This window comes from Elephantulus edwardii, unplaced genomic scaffold, assembly GCF_000299155.1.
Source record: "Elephantulus edwardii isolate Elephantulus edwardi_28Jun2011 unplaced genomic scaffold, EleEdw1.0 scaffold00027, whole genome shotgun sequence".
NCBI classification, from domain to species: Eukaryota; Metazoa; Chordata; class Mammalia; order Macroscelidea; family Macroscelididae; genus Elephantulus; species Elephantulus edwardii.
Window position 1 is genome coordinate 2747312 of NW_006399777.1, and position 17193 is coordinate 2764504.

Below are 17193 nucleotides of genomic sequence, written 5' to 3' on the forward strand. Positions count from 1 at the left end.
GTTTACGTGTCAACTTAAATTTTTAAAATTCCTTACAAATACATCTTACTCTTTTCAATCTCAGTTATTTTTCAACTACATATTCAACACAGAACTAATTTCTAAATAAAGGGCTAAGAACAACAATTTGTAAAGTAAAACTAGGTCATCTAATCTAACTTGTACATAAAGTATGAGTGTGATTTACCAAAATTCAGGTTATTTCTATAATACTGAAAAACTTTGTCTCTTCTTCAAAGTCAGCAACCCCCCATGAGACTACCAAATTAGCAAAGAGGATCAAACAGATTTAAGCACTGCCCGACTTCTTCTGAAGTGATGCACTCTTTTATCCTAGAAAAGAAAAAAACATTGTTTACATTCTTGAGAACTCCTTATTTTTACTATAACTTAAGAGATCACTATTTTAAAGCATCTCTTGAAATTCCGTAAGTAATGGGGGGGAACCCCTCTTTTTTTCTGTCATTTTCTTTGGGGAAATATTCCTAAATTTCAGGATAATCAACGTACCATGGAAGCTAGTCTTAGTCAACATTTAATTTTAAAAAAAGAAATCTCAGTAGATACGGAAAAAGAGGAATTACAGAGTAAACATTATAGACATTATCAAGTTAATGATTTGGGCGGGATGTTACAAAGAATCATCAGTGGAAAATATACACAATTTTAAAAAATACTATTTTTACTAAGTGAAGTGCATCTGGTAAAAAAGACAATTTTGGAATAGCGCATTTAAGTCAGAAATTGAATGCTTTTTAAGTGAAAAGATCTTGGTTCATATAAAAGAACTGGTTTTTCCTTAACCTGTAATAGAATGACTTTCTAAGTAGAGAAATAGAAAAATGACATGCAAACTTTCATTTTATACCTGGAGATGTCCAGGTAGAAGGACAGAAGTGAGAAATGGGGTTGTGTAATCCAGCAGAAGTGCATTATTTGCTGATTTACACACATTTAGCACAATTATGCAATTTTCTAAAGAATTACATTTGGCTTTATTATGAAGAAGGGTGACTTCATAAAAGGCATTATCCTATTTAGGATAAACAGTCACAAACAAGTATCTTAAAAAAATCTCAAGAGTATAAAGAGGCTCGACAAGGGAGATACTTTACAATGGAAGCAGTGTAAAAGCAGTCTCAATGATTCCAAGATTAATTAAAAGAACACATTTTTTTGTCAATCAAACAGATCTGGAAGCCATACATGGACTGGTAAACATTCTTCAGTTCTTTCCGTGCTAAAGTGTCCTATCTATGAAGAGTGAAGTAGTAACTAAATGTCAATGTTAAATGACTATTTGCGTCCCATTGCAAAGATGCTAAAAATTCAGCTGTGCTACAGCTGCCAGTACTCTTCCACATGATAGGAGGTCCTTAGTATACCCCTGACAAAGGCTTTTCAAGCGTCATCCTATGTCCATTCACAGATGGAAAAAGCTATTTTGTGTCTCCTGTTTAAGACACAAAGCAATAATTAAAAATTCTCTTTAAATGTAAAACGGTGCAGCTGCTTTTTGCACAAAAGTCTGGCAGTTCCTCAAAGATTAAATACAGAGCTACTATTTAATTCATCAATTCCATTCTTAGGTATATATCCTGATAAATTAAAACCTATGTCCACACAAAACTTTGTCTTGAATGTTCACAGTGGTATTATTAAAAAAATAAAAGTGACACCAACCCAAGTGTTTATCAACTTATAAAAAGAAAAGATTATGCCCATTTAAAAAAAGGAATTAAGTACTGATGTATGCTAAAACAAAGAAACATGTGATCAAAGAACAGTCAAGAAAGATCACAGTCACTTGTTGAAGAGGCTGGCATTTCCCCGTATGATAGGCTGGATCTCCTTCTTGAGTATCTGTTGGCCACAGATAGATAGATAGATGGGCCCATTTCTGGGTTCTCAATTCTATTCCACTGGTTTATGTGCCTGGGATGTTTTGGTTACTACTGCTGTGTAGCAGCAGGTTTTGAGGCCACGGAGTGCTATGCTTGACATTTCATTTTGTTTTTCAAAAGTGATTTGCTTATTTAGGGTCTCTTTCCACTCCAAATAAACTTGACAATTTCCCTTTTGATTTCCTTGAAAGATGAATTTGATATGTGTAGTGGGACTGTGTTGAACATGTAGGCTGCTGCTTTTGGTAAGACTGTCATTTTCACAAAATTGAGTCTTTCTATCAATAAACAAGGAACATTTTTCCATTTCTTTAGGGCTTTTATTGTGTCCCGCAGAAATGTTCTATAGTTTTCTTGGTCCAGGTCTTCTGTGTCTCTAGTTAGGCTCAATCTCAAGTATCTCAGTTTGTGACTGGTTATTATAAATGGTATTGCTTTCTTGGTTTCCTTCACAATTTCGAGACATTATCTTTGTTCCTGGAAAGTAATCTCACTGATTTTCGGATGCTGATCTTATATCCCTGGCACTCTACTAAATTGGCCTATCAGCTCTAACAGGTTTTTTGTTGAGTCTTTGGGGTTTTCTGTGTATATTATCATATTATCTGCATACAGAGATAGTTTAACCATCTCTTTGCCAATATGACTGCCTTTTATTTCCTTCTCTTGTTGTACTGCCCTAGCAAGCACTTCCAATACAAAACTGAACAGAAGTGGTATTAGACAGGTATTAGTGGCCATCCTTCTCTGGTCCCTGTTTGTAAGGAAAATGCTTTCAGTCTTTCTCCATTGAGAATCATGTAGACTCTTGGTTTTGCATATATACTTTTCACTATGTTGAGGAAATTCCCTTCTATTACAATTTTGCTAAGTGTCTTTATCAGAAAGGGGTGTTGGGTTTTGTCAAATGCCTTTTCTGCATCAATTGCTAAGATCATAAGGTTCTCGTTATTTGTTTTGTTAATGTGAATTACAATGATTGTCTTATGTTGAACCATCCTTGCATACCTGTTACGAATCCTACTTGGTAATGATAAATTATTTTTTTTTATGTGCTTTTGGATTCTATTGGGTAAAATTTTGGACTGATATCTATAGAAAGCTGAAACAGGATCCACATCTCACACCATACACAAAATTAACTCAGGGTGGATCAGACCTGAGAGTAAAGCTTCAAAACCAGAAAGCTCATCAGAGACTATCTGGCATCAAGCTTAGACAGTCTAGTCTATATGGTATAGAGTGCCAAATACTGGCAGAAAGGAACAACTTGGAGAGGATAAAAATTGATGAATAGGACCTTCTCAAGAGTAAATCCCTGTGCATGTTAAAACGTATTCCAACAGAGTGAAAACAAAACCTACTGACCGGGGGGAAAAAAACCCCACTTGGCAATACTATTTCAGACAAGGGTCTCTTATCAAAAGTTTATAGAATCCTACAGGGCTTCCACAAGGAAAAGACAACATAATTACAATGTGGGTAAAAGACATGGGAAGAATTTTCACAGAGGCTGGTAGACATATGAAGAAATGCTCAAAATCACTAAGCAATAAGACACCCAAGCTGAAACCACCTCACTACAGTAGCAGAAGAAAAATTTAACAGGACAGCAAGTAATAAATGTCGGAGAGGATGTGGTGAGATAGGAACTCTCGTACAATGTTGGTGGGATTGTAAAACTGTACAACCATTATGGAAGGCAGTTTGGCGTTTCTTCAACAAGCTTAATATAGAAATTCCCTGTGTCCCAGCTATTCCACTGCTTGGAATAAATCCTGAGAAAATAAGAACTAAGGCACAAATGGAGATCGTATACCAATGTTCACAGCAGCGTTATTCACCATTGTAAGAACAGGGAAAACAGCCCAAATGTCCAACCACAATCAAATGGATTGAGAAATGATGGTACATTCACATGATGGAATACTATGAAGTAGAAGCAAAACACTACCTAACTTGGAAGGAACTGGAGAGCATTATGCTAAGTGAACTAATCCAGTCCCATAAAGACAAATATTATATATAAAAAGACCATTATTGCAGGACATGTATGAGAATCCAAGGTGTGGGAGGGAGCAGAAAGGTGAGGATTGGGGGGACATGTTACTCAAGGGTCACACAATTGATGGGGGGCAAGGAAATGAGCAATGTCGGGTGTTAAAAACAGTGTATATGAACTTTCCAAGTAAACCAATATAAAATAAAAATTTTACTTAATAAAATGTCTAAAATAGAAAAATCCAGAGACAGAAATATGTTTCATAGCGACCTAGAGGGTAAATAGAGGAGCCTATTAATGGATAGAGAATTCTTTAAAAGCGATGAAAATTCTAAAAGCAACTCCGGTGACAGCTGCACAATTCTGTAAATGGACTAAAGAATCACTGACTTGTACACTTTAAAAGAATAAACCTATGAATATCTCAAAACAGATGCTACTAAATACACCCAACTGATCCTTAATAAAATCCTTTCCCTTATATGGTGGCTTAACAGTAAGGAACTGCACTCCAAATGCAAAGGCAATCTCCTCCCAAGCAATTTACTGCCTCTGAAAACGCACTGGAGAGTCAGCTATGGGTTGGATCCAATCTGATGGTACACAACTACTACTCTAAGCAGGAAGTTAGGTATTTTTTCCCCCATATTCACTTAGTTAACTCAGCAATTATAGACTTGTAAAAACTAGGCCTTAGTAAGATTTAAATAATATTTCCAAAGGAGTAGAATCAAGAGAAGATCACACTTCAACAACTCTGAAAAAACCTCCATTTCTTTCCAGTTATTGCTTCTCTTTACCCGTTCTCTCTCCAAATTGCTTACATTATGCAATTCAACTGCTTCACTTATTTTGTTCTTCTCTTCTCTGGTGGCACGGTCCACGGGGAGTTGCCCTGCGAAAGCAAAAGCAGGGCCTCTCTGGCGGTTGTAGAACCCATCTGATGCTCCATGGGACAAAGATGGGCAATCTCCTCCCACATAATTTACCACCTTGGAAACCCAATGCAGAGTTAACTATGGGTCAGTTCCAACTTATTATTTTGATTCTCAATCTAGAATTTTTCCTTAACTGTTAGGGAAAATTTCCATTTTCTTTTACCCCTCTTCTTTCACAGTCTTTCAAGTCTAAGTTTCTATTAAAGGTTTCTTCTCTTAGGACAAAACTCCACTGTATTAAAGATTGAGGAGTCTAAAATACACTGTTACATTAAACCCACTCAATGATTTACTGAAAAAATACTAATTTGGTCTAGTCAATTCTAACTCCCTAGCAAACCTCCATGAAGCTTCTGAAGCTATAGATCATTATGGGAGAAAACGTCTCCTTTTTCTCCTGAGGAGTTGCTGGTGGATTCAAACTGCTGATCTTTAGGTTTAGCAGTACAACACTTAACACATTATGTCACCAGAGTTTAATGATTCACTAGATGAATCATGTATCAACTGTTCAATTAAAAGCTCTTTGTAATCTCAGACTTTAGATACAATTAAAAAAAGATGCTTCCAATCTGACAAATGTATTTTTCCAAGTATGCTATTTTTTTTTTTAATACCTTAAAGTAGTCATCTTGGGTAACAAGGGCATTTCTCAGTCGGCTCTCTGGATTACACAGACAAGATATCACCGTCTGAATGCTCCGGTCCACTGACTTCTGAAACATAAAAGTTTTCAGTAATCTGACTCTTCCTACTCCCTCTTTTCACTCCAGGCTAAGCCTAGAGGTAGGAGGTATTGGTGAGCAAATACATTTATTTCAAAAGAATTCCTATGTAATCAATAAGTCTTACCACAGTATGTAAGTTTTCTGCCAAATTAAAGCATTATTTTAGAAAATTAAGGATGGCATATTGGTTTAAAACAGCTACTTTTTATGAGAAAGCATAGGTATTTTTCATAAGGCTCATTCATTTCTCCTGTTAAATAAAAAACTGAACTTCAATGTTTCAAGAAGCAATATTCAGAGCAAAACTTGATTATACTGTAAGCTATATTTGATTTTATATATAATTTTTTCAAAGTTTTAATCGTGTATCAAATGAGGAATATTTTTTTTTTCCACCATGGTTGAGTAGTTACCACACATGGGTGAAGTGGTAAGAAGCTGAACTGCAATCCTGAAGGCACATGATTTGAATCCACCAGCTGCTCTGCTAGAGAAAGATGGACAATATCCTCCCTTTTGACTAACTGCTTCTGAAAACCTGCTGGAGAGTTAGCTATGGGTAGGTTCTGACCTGATGGTACACAACAATGGAAATTAAATGTTTTGCATATTCTCAGCATACTTTTTAATTCAAAAGATTAACCATATCCAAAACCTCTTAAGGAAACAAGGAAATGCTAAGGGTGACATCATTAGCATAGGAAACTGCTCTAAAAAACGAAGACTAAGCTCTGCTAACTTGAGCCTTTAAATTAAGAGTGGCTTGGGAATCCCTGCTCCACGTTTTAGTGAGCATATCCTAAGTTCCTACAGAACTGCAGATTACTATTTAGCTACAACACTTAAACTGGCAAAAATATCACACAAAATACATCCAAATTTCTCTTTTAAAAAACAAAATTCTTGGGGAAACACTCTCCGTATATGCTGCCAAATCATGCTGACCAATATTTATTACATTATTTTCCAAAAATAACAATGAAAACCTAAGAGAAAGGATTACTAAGCATGAAACTTCAACGTAAACACAAATGTTTTACTTTTTTTTGGTACTTGAAATTTGTTTGTATTTACATTAATCAAATTCTTCTATCATTACTTAAAAAGTTCTGTAATGCTTTTAACCTTCCTAAATATATTTGGGTAGAGCAAATTTCTTTGCAAAATGTTATTATTAAACCTTAAAATATTTATTAAAATATTTTAAATAAACAAAATGACATGCTTGCCTTTTGTGGGCCACTGCCAGTGGATGGGGCAGCTTCATGAACTGAACACTCACTTGGCAGAGTATCAACTCCTGGATCGACTTCATTACAGTGGTAGTTAACAGCTGCGTAAGACTGTATTTTAAATGATAGAAGCATAATTAAAGAGATATAAAAATACACTTCTAAGCAATTTTTCTTTAAAACAGTGGTCTGTTACTGAATGTTTAACTGAATCATGTTTAAATAATTCAGAGACAATGAAATAAAATCATACTTCTACTCTGAAATTCTCTTCTAAACTTCAACATGGAGGAGAAAAAGAAATTCCAATAAACAGTAAGAAATGTCAGGGAATTTTCACACTTCTGTATCTTTCAAATATTTAATCCTAACAAAATACAGAAAACTATTTCAGGGGTCCTAGAGGTAACACCTTCTTTTATTCTTTTTTCTTACTTAACATTGACAGCAACACCATTTCTTGGTTTCTTTATATAACATTTTTTTTTACAGGTAGCAAAACCAGAGGCAAATTCAATATTCATGCTAAGTATTAGCAAGACTTCTCTTGTATTTGATATTCTATTAACAAGTGACTGAGAAACATACTAAAAGTTGAATAATTGTATGCAGACTAGTCATTGCTTAAGTACACAAAAACAACCTGAGAAGCAAAAGCACAGTTCCTCCCAAGGGTAAATAATGTTAGTAAGACACTGATAGAACATTATATACTGTAAAAATCCCATTTAAAAATCATTCTTGGCATAGATAGCAAGACAAAAGGTCATGAAACATTAAAATTAATCCAGAAAATACTTCCTAATAAAGAACAGGAGACACATGTTAAAGTTAAATCACTTTACCGGTGGTATAACATAGCTTCTTTGTTCCCCCGTAGGCCACTGTGGTGGCATCTTAAAACAAACAAACAAAAAAAACCAAAGAATTATTTAAATATTCCCCTACATTTTATCAAAGATCTGAGATACAGAAATGTTCAGGTATTTGCCATGCTGGCTTCTTGAACTTTTAATAAAACAAATGAAGTAGTGCTTTAATGTTCCTAGTAGCTGAGATTCCTAATGTTATCTTCACATATACTCAGAACTCAGAATCACGACTGTCATAATCAGACTGTCTCATAGCTAGCCCTCCAGTAGGTTTTCAACTTTAAGGAAACTCCTCCTCGTTCTTCTGGTAAGATCACTAGTAGATTCAAACCACCACAGGCACCATCTTTGAGCCAGCAGCACAACATCCTATGGAACTATGCCACCAGAGCATTTTTCACAGACACCCTACCTTCTTCTCAAATTTCTGGGATTGGACGTTCACAAGGACCAACAGTAAGAGTTTTCTCAATTTCTTTCTTTTTTTTTTTTAAATTTCTTAATATAAATGCAGTCATAGTTCATAGATATGAAAATCTATGAACATCTATAGTTCAAATCTATGGAAAGAAACTCAGTAACTAAAATACTGTTAAATATAATTGGAATTTAACAGTACTCATTTTATCTCAACCTTTCAAAAATTTTTTGTACATTAGCTTGGATATTATAGCTCATTGGACAGCAAAGATGAAAGAATGTAATTTGGCATACAGAAAAAATAAAACCCACTACCACTGAGGTGTTCTGACTCAGAGATCTTCCATCAGGCTGTCTTGAAAGAAGTGCAGGCGCCCTCTTAAACTAGGCAAGGCTGGCCTTCCAATGCCATCTAACAACTGTGGGCATGTTGTCAAGAGGGGCCTTGTCATGGTTGGAACAGGAGAGGGTCAAATGAAGGAGAGGACTCTCAAAGAGATGGACTAAGAGAGTGACTGTCAGAATGAGTTGAAGCCCAGCAGAGATTGTGAGGATGGTGTAGGATTGGGCAGAGCTTTGATCTGCTGTACACAGAGCTGCTGAGAGTCGGAGATGACTTAATGCCACCTCTCGATAAATCTTCCCATCGTTCTCCTGTGGAACAGGACAAATATACTATTTCAACTGCTGACCTTAGGAATGAATAGTGCCAAAGTTAAGGCACTATTCCCTTAGAGCTCCTTGACGTAGAGTATGGGACAGAAAAATCTTAGAAAAACAGTTCCAGACCAAAGTTCTTGTGAAGTGTACTCCTATCAAAATTCCATGACTATATTTCTAAGTAATATAAACAGTCCTAATCCTAGACTGAGCTCTAGTGGCCTAACAGATACAGAATTGTGCTACCAACTCAAAGAAATGCAGTTTTAATCCTCCAGCTGCTCTGTGGGAGAAAGATGCAATCTCCTCCCAAGTGACAGTATAGTCTCAGACAATCTCTACAGGGTCAATTACGAGTTGCTTCCAACTTGACAGCAGTGAGTTTTAGCTTTATGAGTTTTAATTCTATTTTCTTCAATTTTAGGTACACTACACAAGTTTAAATTACATACTAGTTGGGGAAACTTTTATATGTGAATCAAAGGGTCCAATGATATTTCAAAGAAATTATTCTTTACTCTCTTTTAAATTACCTGATAATTATATACAGGCAGTTGATATCCAGTGATGACTTGAACTGGTGAACTTGGATAAGGAGGATATGCCTGAAAATGAAGTTTATAAATAACTAGGTAAACAAAAAAATCCCTAATATAAATAATATAAAAATTAAATATTACTAGTTATCCTTTTCTATACACAACAATAAAGGATTTTAATTAGGTAAGTCTGACTTCATAAAACATTCTCTGTCAAATGCTAGTCCTTTGAATGAGGAAAAGGAAGGGTAACTGCTGAGAGAAGTGGTTAATTTTACCATTTTAGAATTTTAAGTTGCTTTCTAAGCATCTAAAACTCTAACAATAAATAAGGATGACAAAGAAAGAATTGATGTTTTTCAGAAGAGTACTTACTGAATATGCCACAGTCTGCCAAGAGAACAAGCACATCTGTCTCAAAGTACAAGACATGCCTTCTCAGAGGCAAGGAGAGTGAAACTTCATCTCACATACTTGGAGCATGTTGTCATGAGAGGCCAGTCTTTGGAAAAAGACATGTGGGATCAGAGAAAGAGAGGAAGACCCTCTACAAGGTGGACTAACAGAGTGACTGTAACAATGGGCTCCAACATATGAGAGACGGTGAGTGAGGATGGCACAAGATAGAGCAAGGGGTCGCCATGTACTGGAACCTAGTAAGTTTTAAGTTTATATAACCTACATATTCATTTCCACCTAGTTCTTCCTCAACTTGTGCTCCATTAGGTCAAATTCCCACATTACATCTATATTAATTCATTTGCTGTTTCTTTGTAAAAAAACATGTTTAAGCAATCCTGAATCCCACTGACAATATTTTAAGTAAATATATAGACCTATATAGAACTCAGTAATAGGTTTGAGGCCTTGAATACCAATGAACAAAGACCAGATAAGCTGTGGGAAGATAATCAAGAATATCATTAATGAAGAATACAAAGTCATTATTAGGAAGGAAGAAGAAAAGACCAAAATGGACGTCAGAAGAGACTCTGAATATTGCATTGGAGCGTAGAGAAGCCAAAGCAAAGTGAAGAAATCAGTAAGTTCGAAGATTTCAAAGTGCTGCTTGTAAAGACAAGGCAAAGTATTATAATGGAATCTGCAAGGAGTTAGAATCAGAAAATCAAAAGGGCCAAACTCACTCAGCATTTCTTAAGCAGAAAGAACTAAATAAATTCAAGCCATGAGTTGTAATACTTAAGGATGCTATGGGCAGAATATTGAATGATGCAAGAAGCATTAAAAGCAGATGGAAGGAGTATACAGAGTCACTACCAGAATGAATTGGCTCACACAGAATTTCAAGAAACAACATATGAGCAAGAAGCAATGGTGATGAAGGAGAAAGTGCAAGCTGCTCTGAAGGACTTGGCAAAAAATAAAGTCCCAGGAATGGATGGAATACCAATTGACATATTTCAGCAAACAGATGCCACCCTGCATGTGCTCACCAAATTGTGCCAAGAAATCTGGAGGACAACTACATGGCCAACTGATTGAAAGAGATCCCTAATTACTCCCATTCCAAAAAAAAGATGACCTGACAGAGTGTGGAAATTACTGAACAGTATCACTAATATCACACACTAGCAAAATCCTCCTGAAGATGATCCAGAAAGACTTGAACAGTACATTTACTGAGAACTACCAGAAATACAGGGTGGGTTTAGAAGAGGTCATAGCACTAGGGACATTATTGCCAATGTAGACGGATCTTGGAAGAAAGCAGAGAGTACCTGAAGAATGTCTGTGTTTCATTGACTACGCAAAGGAATTTGACTGTGTGGATCACAATAGTGGCTAATGTTGAGGAAAATGGGAATCTCAGAACACCTGATTGTGCTTACACAAAATCTATACATGGACCAAGGAGCAGTCCTCAGAACGTATCAAGGAAGCACTGCATTGTTCAAAATCAGGAAAAAAGTGCATCAGTGATGCACCCTATCCTTTTCAATCTGTATGCAGAACAAATCATTTGAGAAACAGGTCTTTGAGGAGTGTGGCATAAAGAATTGAGGAAGACCCATTAACAACCTAGATATGTAGATAACACAACCTTGCTTGCTGAAATTGATTAAAACCTGAAACATGTGCTGCAAAAGGTCAAGGACTGTAGCCTTCATTCAATATGCACTGAAGCTCAACATCAAGATGACAAAGATTCTCACCACTGGGCCAATTGGCAGCACCATAGAGAAGAGACTGAAGTTGCTAGCAATTACAGTTTGCTTGGATCCACAATCAACGCTCCTAACACCAGTAGTCAGGAAATCAAAAGTCAAATTGCACAGGGAAAATCTGCTATTACGGACTTCTCCAGAGTGCTGAAGAGCAATGATATCAGTCTAGATACAAAGGTGTGCCTAATCCAGGCCATGGTCTTCTCAAGTACTTGTTATGCTTCAGACAGTTGGACAATGACTAAGGATGACAGAAGAATAGATGCCTTGGAGTTGTGGTGCTGGCCTGCCAAGAAAACAAATAGGGTCTGTCTTGGAGAGGGTGAAACAAAGTCTCTCCTTGGAGGCTAGGATTTTGAAGCTCTGCCTCACTTACTTTGGGCATGTGGTCAAGAGAGATCAGTCCTTGGAGAAGGACATCATACTCAGAAGGGTGGATGGACAGCACAGGAGAGGGAGCCCCCAGATGAGATGGATTGATACAGAAACTGTGGAGATGGGGGCTGGTGTGTCAGAATTAGCGAGACTGGTTCAGGACAGGGAAGGGTTCAGAGCTGCTGAACACAGGGTCACTATACATCACAGGTGACTCAACGGCACATAACAACAACAACAACAACAACATATTATGACAAGTTTGGAAGCAGGAGTGGTATCCACTTCCTAAATAACATGCCTCCAGAAACTCCATGAACTTTGATAAATGTTGACAGTTGTAGAGGGGCTTCAGGCCTTTTGTTCATAGGGATGCTATGAGTCATGCTCGACTTGAAGGCAATCAACAACAACATGGACCCAAAGACATTTTGGCCCTACTGTGATGGTTCTGAAAATAAGTACGATCAGAGGTTGTTATAGCAAGAGTGGGAGAAAAATGTGGGCAAAATTAAAAATAATGGACAAGGCTTACTTCTCTAAAAGGGACTAGTGGAGCCTCCAACACTATGGCCTTTGTTGTTATGAGGTGCCGTCAAGTCGTGTATGACTCACAGCGATCCTACGAACAGCTGACCTGAATCCTCTTCATCATCTCTATAGCCTTTGTTGTTGTGTACCCCAGTCAGAACTGACCCACAGCTGACCCTCTGCAGGTTTTCAGAGGCAGTTAATCACACGAGAGGAGACTGCTCTTCCCTCTCCAGCAGGGGAGCTGTGGCCTCCAATTGTGTGCACAGCTTCTTGACACTAGGCCACCAGAAGTCTACAGCTCTTAGAAATCTTTAAAGTCTGGAAAGAAATTTACTCCTATGACTCAATTTTCAATGAAACCACAGGTCCTGAGCTGAAGACACATGATAACAATATATAAGGAAGTACCTGGAGAAAATTCTAAATAACAAACAGCTTAAATAACTGCTAAGTATGTAGAACAAAGGCATATAAACAGGAAAGTTATTTTCAAGTATTTCAGTTAAATTTTTTCCTTCAAAAAAATTAGTTCTTTGTAGCAACAGAGACAAAGGCATACAAGTTGTATCAAAGCAGATTTTAAAGAACTTTAAGAATGAGAGATATTTTCCCCCCCAAAGTAAGATTTTTCTGTAATTTATACATTCATACAGGGACTGGATTAGCATTTAAATTTAGGGAAATGGTGAATAGAATTCCACAGAAGACAAGAAGCGAGACTGATTGACTTCCTAAGGTGCCTTCCAGCTTTGAGATCTCTAGAACTAAAACACACAGGCCAAAAATGTAGGTAACTCTTACCTGAACATATTGAGTTATAGGATTCATCACAGCTGGAGGTGGCATGTAAGTCTCAGTGTTTTGACTACTCCAAACACTCTGAAACTGTGGTGGTGGTGGAGGATTAAAAACCAAAGGACGTGGCTGCACATGATAAGCACCTTTTAAAAAGACAAAGTCTCTTTAGCTCTTTAAAAAGCAATACTTATGTCAATAAGAGTTTCTTCCTTTACGCAAATAATTTTTTTTTAACGTACATAAATTTTGCTTCCTGATTGCAGGGCCCAGTTTCAGCTTTTTACCATGGAAATTTATCTGTGACTGAAAAGAAAACAGCAACAAAATTGGAGTAAATTTTAAGCCTTTACTACCCAATCTTAGGTAAAACACCACTTTTACATATATTGTTTCTCTCACAAATATGTGTTGTAAATCCCAGCCCTTTAGGTGTAATTCCATTCAGGAATGGGGTCTTCTTAAATTATATGGTCATAGCCTTACACATTGTTATTTTAATCCAACCACCTTCACAATACAAAAGAGGCACTTAAGATAGGAGCTCTGATGGTATAATCTCCTTTTGTGCAGTTACAGCCTCTAGGGGGTCAGCTGTGGGCTGTTTCAGATTCTACAGCAATGAGTGAGAATGAGAAGTACACAAGTAAGGGTTGTTGTTGTTATGTGCCGTCAAGTCGCCTGTGACTCATGGTGACCCTAGGGGAAGATATAGTCCATAAGAAGATCTTGAAGGAATACGAAAAGATGTTTAGAAAAGTTGAGACAAGGAATAAAGGGGGGGGGAGAAGCAGCTTACCCCTAGTTGTTGTTTTTTTAGGTGCCAAACAAGAGTACTGAATTTTAGCAACTCCATCAACAATAGATCTAAATCTGCTGCATCTAATCTCTTCCATGTTCAAACCCATTGTTGCAATGTCAGTACATCTCACTGAAGATCTGTTCTTTCACTGACTTTTTCAAGTATATCTTTTTCCAAGAACCAGTTAATCTTGCTAAGACATTAAAGTATGAGAGATTAAGTCTTATCATCCCTGCCTGTAAGGGGCACCCTTGTTGTGCTTCCTCAAAGACAGATTTGTTTATTCTTTGACAGTTCATGTTGTCACGCTGGAACCAAACTAAACCACAGCTGACCCTCCAGCAGGATTTTAGAGGCTGTAAACTGCACAAGAGAAGACTGCCCATCATTCTCCTGTGGAGGAGCTGGTAGATCAGAACTGCACACCTTTGCTCTGGCAACACAATTCCTTACTACTAAACCACCAAAACTCTCTTTGGCAGTCCATATCCTCCGCCAATACCACAATTCAAAGGCAACAATCGTTCAGTCTTCCTTATTCACTGTCTTAACTTTCAGATGCAAAGAAACACCATCACTTGGGTCAAATGCACCTTAAGCTTTAAACTGACATGCTTGCTTTCTTGATAGCAGATCTGCCCAATAATTCCCTTACAGTCAGCCCTATATTTGGATTCTTAGCCTCCTCATCAGTGAGAAAATAGTTTCATTAAAGTCAGTAACCTGTGGTATACCTATTATAGTGGCACCAAGACTATGACAATTACACGTATTCTAAGGTTTCTATTACAGAAGGTCAATGGTGAAAACACAGCAAATAAAAATTTGTCCCAATAAAGCTACTTCTGTAAGTCTATTTCAAGTCCAATGGAGTGCAATTTTTTTAAAAAAATCATTTCACCTTGTCTTCATAGTCTTCTGTCCATCAAGTTAGGGGTACAGCCAAAATAAAATACGTTCTGACAAGTTATGCTAAGATTCTGTAAGAACAGATTTTAACCAGAAGTTTTTCCTTTTCTGTTTATTTTATTTAATGCTGATACAGATGGCACTCAAGTAATACTCTGCATCAACAAGCTACAAAAGAGAAGATTTTTCCCATGAGACAATTACTTACATCTACTATCTTCTGCACATCCACATCATTATAAAATGAGACAAATCCATAGCTAGAAAGGCAGATAAAAGAGTATAAAATCACCATCATAAAAAGTACATTAAGAACTAGTGTCCCATTAATAGTAGACAGAACTGGTACCAATAAAGGCCTAAAAAAATACTGTTAAGATTGACACAACAAATCATTTGTAAACATCATTGTTTTTGCCCTCACCTTAATCAATGTCAAAATGACATTAGTAGAGAATTCTTATCTAAAACTCCAAATTTATTATCTATAGGAAGATGATTACAATTTAAGATAGATACTATGCCACTTGTGGAGAAAAGTTATTTGATAAAACTAATTATGCTAAATAAATGAAAAGGGATTTTACTTAAATACAAGCACTAGCAAAATTATTAAACGATGTAACAGCCAATATTTATTCTCTACATGAAAAAGATTAACAAAGCAGCAAACTTTAATGTAAGAATACCAGTTTTTGAAAGCTCCTCTGCTACTTTAGATATGCTAAAACAATGTTGAGGTATAGTCAATTTCAATTGGTAACAACTCCATCTATGTTAAAAAATAACTGCAATCCACAAGATTTCCAAAGGCTTTTTAGTGTTTTCAGAGAACGTCCAGGCTGTTCTTTTCCAAGGCACCTCTGGATTAGCAGCTGAATGCATGAACTATTCACACCACACAGGGACATTATCAATTCTAGGAATTACATCTGCACTGAAGGCATATTTTACTCACCCTTTGGACACACCAGTTCTATCCGTGATTATTTTCACTTCTTTTACAGAACCGTATCTAGCAAAGAAACTTCTAATCTCAGTTTCATCCATCTATGAAGAAGAATTTTATTTAGAGATAAAATTTAGCATCCAAACTTTTGCATTTCCCCCCAAAAGTTTCTTGATAAAAAATATCCTCTAAATATTCTGAAACGATCTTTTGCTATCTGTCAAGCCATTTCTAGTTCCTGTGGATTAATCATAAAATTAAATGCAAACTAGCATGAAGTACAAAACCCGTTAGATTTGTAAAATGATAAAAATCCCATTATTCCCAATACACATTAAAATAAAAACAAAATATTAATACTATACCCTAACATCAATTCCACCAACAAAAACAGTGTTTGGCATTATTTTTCCTTCTGGTAAAACATAGCCTTGGCTGGTTGTGACTGATGAGGACTGAGTGCTGGCCTCTCTGGAGATTGTTGAGTTCTGAGTCTCAGAATTTGCAGCAGACTGTAATGTGGAAAGGAAACATCAAAACCACATAAATAAAGGGGAAAGAATATACTATGCAAAACAGAATTTTATATTTAAAATAGAAATTATTTTTATGTATATAATTATAAACTTGGAGGCAAGAGTGGCATCCACTTCCTAAACAACATGCCTCTAGAAACTATGAACTTTAACAAATGATGAAAGTTATAGAAAGGCTTCAGGCCTATTGTTCATCAGGTTGCTATGAGCTGTGCCTGACTTGACTGCCCCAGCAACTGTATCAGATGATCTCATCCAGGGTCTTCTTTCCTGCACTGTCCCTCCAGACCTTCCAAGCATGATGTCCTACTCCAAAGACTGGTCTCTCCTGGCCATGTGCTCAAAGTATACGAGATGGGGTTAAGTGTCTTGGAGTCAGTGAGACTGGCTCAGGACAGGGCAGGCTTCAGAGTTGTTTTATGAATAACACCATGTCAGTCCTACTGATAATGCAATTTTTACAGTGTCCTGATAGATAGTGGTGCTGTGTGCCATAAGTTACTTGAAACGTTTCCCCCTTTTACGTCTTAACTTTGTTTTAAACTTAAAACAATAAAATAGTAAACTGCCTATCTTTATCTGAGAACTTGACTCCCTTTTCCCACATGCAATTCACCAATTTCTCAACTGGCTCATTAAAAATAAAAAAAAAATAAAATAACCAAGTAAAATAGTTCTGCAATTCTCACACTTTACCCCCATCCTTCTAAACTTATTCTTGCATTTATGGATAGACACTTATACCTCAACTGATAAGTTATAGTATTACCTGCTAGTATACTAAGTAAAACATTTGGTTTAAAAATTCTATT

General features: G+C 36.6%; 1 protein-coding gene across 1 annotated transcript; it reads right to left on the minus strand.

Moving 5' to 3' along the window:
* Positions 1-72: 72 nt before the first annotated feature.
* Positions 73-16353, minus strand: DAZL (deleted in azoospermia-like). Its single transcript, XM_006883336.1, has 10 exons — positions 16211-16353; positions 15855-15946; positions 15105-15156; positions 13428-13491; positions 13192-13331; positions 9290-9361; positions 7650-7700; positions 6802-6915; positions 5462-5560; positions 73-333 (listed from the first exon to the last, which is right to left on the minus strand). The coding sequence occupies exons 1-10, from the start codon at positions 16247-16249 to the stop codon at positions 280-282; spliced, it is 777 nt and encodes a 258-aa protein (XP_006883398.1). The 5' UTR covers positions 16250-16353; the 3' UTR covers positions 73-279.
* Positions 16354-17193: the final 840 nt, after the last annotated feature.